General features: G+C 34.4%; 1 protein-coding gene across 1 annotated transcript in view; it reads right to left on the minus strand.

Annotated features, from left to right (window-relative positions):
• Nucleotides 1-2,620, minus strand: part of ANXA10 (annexin A10) — a 63,833-nt gene that overhangs the window by 3,740 nt on the left and 57,473 nt on the right. Inside the window, exon 11 of the mRNA XM_011360287.2 lies at nucleotides 471-593. Coding sequence (XP_011358589.1) covers nucleotides 471-593 — 123 coding nt within the window. The remainder of the gene's footprint in view (nucleotides 1-470; nucleotides 594-2,620) is intronic.

Here is a 2,620-nt window from a genome sequence, read left to right on the forward strand (position 1 = left end):
GCTAAAGGGATATATAGAATTTTACATAACTATCAAAGTTGCTGCAAATTACCATTTATGGGATTTGACTGTCTGCCCTGCCATCCATGACAATATGATAGACAGCCACACTGATCTAAGACACCTCTTCACAATTAATGTGGTCTTCTTACAAAATGTATTTTTTTCAATGCTGATTCTACTTTAGAATCTAGCTTGTAAAGCACAATTACACAAGTAGAGGATGAATGTTTGACGTTACTATGTCAATGATTTTTGCTTAAAACACATGAAGAGGAGTAAGTTCTGTCACTGACGTGAGGGTGTTTCCTCAGCGCCATTGATGCTCTAAAGGTTGTGTGAAGTAGATCATCTCCTTCAGAACATTTAATATTTAGATTCTAACATGAAGTTATTTAAATTAAATTTCTTATTTCAGTTTCAGAAAGGAAAAGCTATGGGTCAAAATAAATCATGTGTGGGAGACTTACTCTGATATCATGAAATAGGGATTTTCCGTATCTCTCTTTGTATCGTTTCCTTATGGTCATCAGGTCTATTTCACTTCTGGCAATTAGGATCCTGATTAAGGTTTTGTTATGGAAACCAAAGTCCTAAAAGGTACAGAAAGAGGGAAAGGAGCATGAGAAAACAGTACCTTCCAGTCGATCTGTTTAAAACAGACTCATCTCCTTTTCTACCTAGCAATTTGCTCTAGACCTGTATCCCTCAAACACTGGCCTCACCATCTGGGGAGGGCCTGTCAGATTCTCAGAGTCACCTCTGTCTTCCTTTCTCTCACTGTGTAGTAAAATGAAGTATTCTACCTATTTTACTTCTTAAATACTCTGTAACCTCTATTTCCAGTGTCACTGTCTTGATGCTGGCCCTTATCGTTTCACCTTGATTCTGCCATTAGTTGCTCCTTTTCCATAAAAAGTCTTAGTGGCGGGGGCAGGGAAGGGGAATAGGAAGGGATTCTGAACTCTATTACATGAATGTTGATATGTCTTAGACAACAATTACATTTTTGTCTTATTGTCTGTTTATTATTAAAAAATTATAAAAATAAAAATTCCAGGTACTTGAAATATTTGCTGATTTAAACTCAAATATTGAAAAATACAAAAACAATTTCTGTGTACTAGCTGCAGAAAGAACACTGCTTTATGAATAAATTTCAAATTGTTTTTTCAAATGGAATAATAGTGACATCCGGTGGCCAATAAGCATAAACCATTTGATGTCTGAACATTTTAGATGCAGACCCACTACCAAACTTCTCATTATTTGAGGTGATTAAAATGAACAATCTACCCAAGTTTCCATATTTAAGTTGCATATCATTCGCTGAGAGCCCACTGGACAAAACACAGAGGTTTTCTTTGATTAGGAGTGGTGACCAAGATTTTACATTTAATGGCCTCATATACCAAAAGTTTGATTACTCGAATATACAATCCTCCTCTTTACCTGTAAACCAGTTGTGAGTACACACACCTTCTTTTTGCATTGCAACACACACATCAGGGATACAGCTTTTACTTATTAATAGAATAACTAGACCGTTCGCGGCATGACGAATCAGAGTAACTGTTGTGACCTTTTTCCTGCGGCCACTCACGAGGGGAGCTTTATTCCGCTTGGGAGAAGGAAACGGCTGAAGGCAGCCAATAGCACTGCCCAACACACTGTTTTAGATAATTTTCTAATCAAATCAACTTTTCCTGCTTGGAAAAAGAATAAAAGGGAAATGGAAGACAGTGACCATTGATCTTCCTCCTGTGTACTGAGGATGCATAGGTTCTTGAATATAAATAAAAAATATTCTTTACACAGATATATAATAGAAATATTTTTGATGGTTGCATACTATTGCAGAATGCTGGCTACTTTTACAATGTTTGTAAGAAATTCCTTAAGAATAAAACACTCAATTAAAATTTCTGTACTAGTGAATTATTTTTAATAGTTTTCAGTGAGTTTTCAAGGCTCTGACATATGTATAATGATTTGTATCATACCTCTTTTTTTCTAAATATATTTCATGTACATTACAGATAAGGTGCACATTGTCTTAGGCATTTAAGTGTTTGTTTCTCTAAAAATGAATGTAACAAAGGATGTAAGATAGACATTCACACTAAACTATAAAAAAACATTCTGACCTGATTACAAATTTAGCTTTAGAGTTTATTGTTGTCTAGCTATCTTTTTAAAAGTATTATTTTAAAAATAACACTTTATATTTAAAAATAGCCACTGACATTTTTTGTTTTAAAACTTCAGGAACATTGAAATTTCTTACTGAGAGTTTGTACTGTTTTGACATTTTCTGCTTGATGCCATATGTTCTGTACTTGCATAGGTATGAGGTGAGAGTATTTGGCAAGATACAAAAGAATTTGGATTTACTAATTTCTTCAGTTGCTAAGAAATGCTAAAGCACATGGGGGAGATAGGCCCCAAGGAATCATACTTCTTAGGTACCTCAGTTTGGTACAGAAAACAGAGCATTATTTTTATGTGATGAGTCTCATTTTGGTGTATACTATTTGAGCATATTTTCTGTTAAATGAATGTATTTGCATACGAGTACAAAAATGAAAATCAACATTTAAATAATGGAAGCAAAGCTAGC

Source organism: Pteropus vampyrus, unplaced genomic scaffold (genome assembly GCF_000151845.1).
Source record: "Pteropus vampyrus isolate Shadow unplaced genomic scaffold, Pvam_2.0 Scaffold53, whole genome shotgun sequence".
In the NCBI taxonomy this organism is placed as follows: domain Eukaryota; kingdom Metazoa; phylum Chordata; class Mammalia; order Chiroptera; family Pteropodidae; genus Pteropus; species Pteropus vampyrus.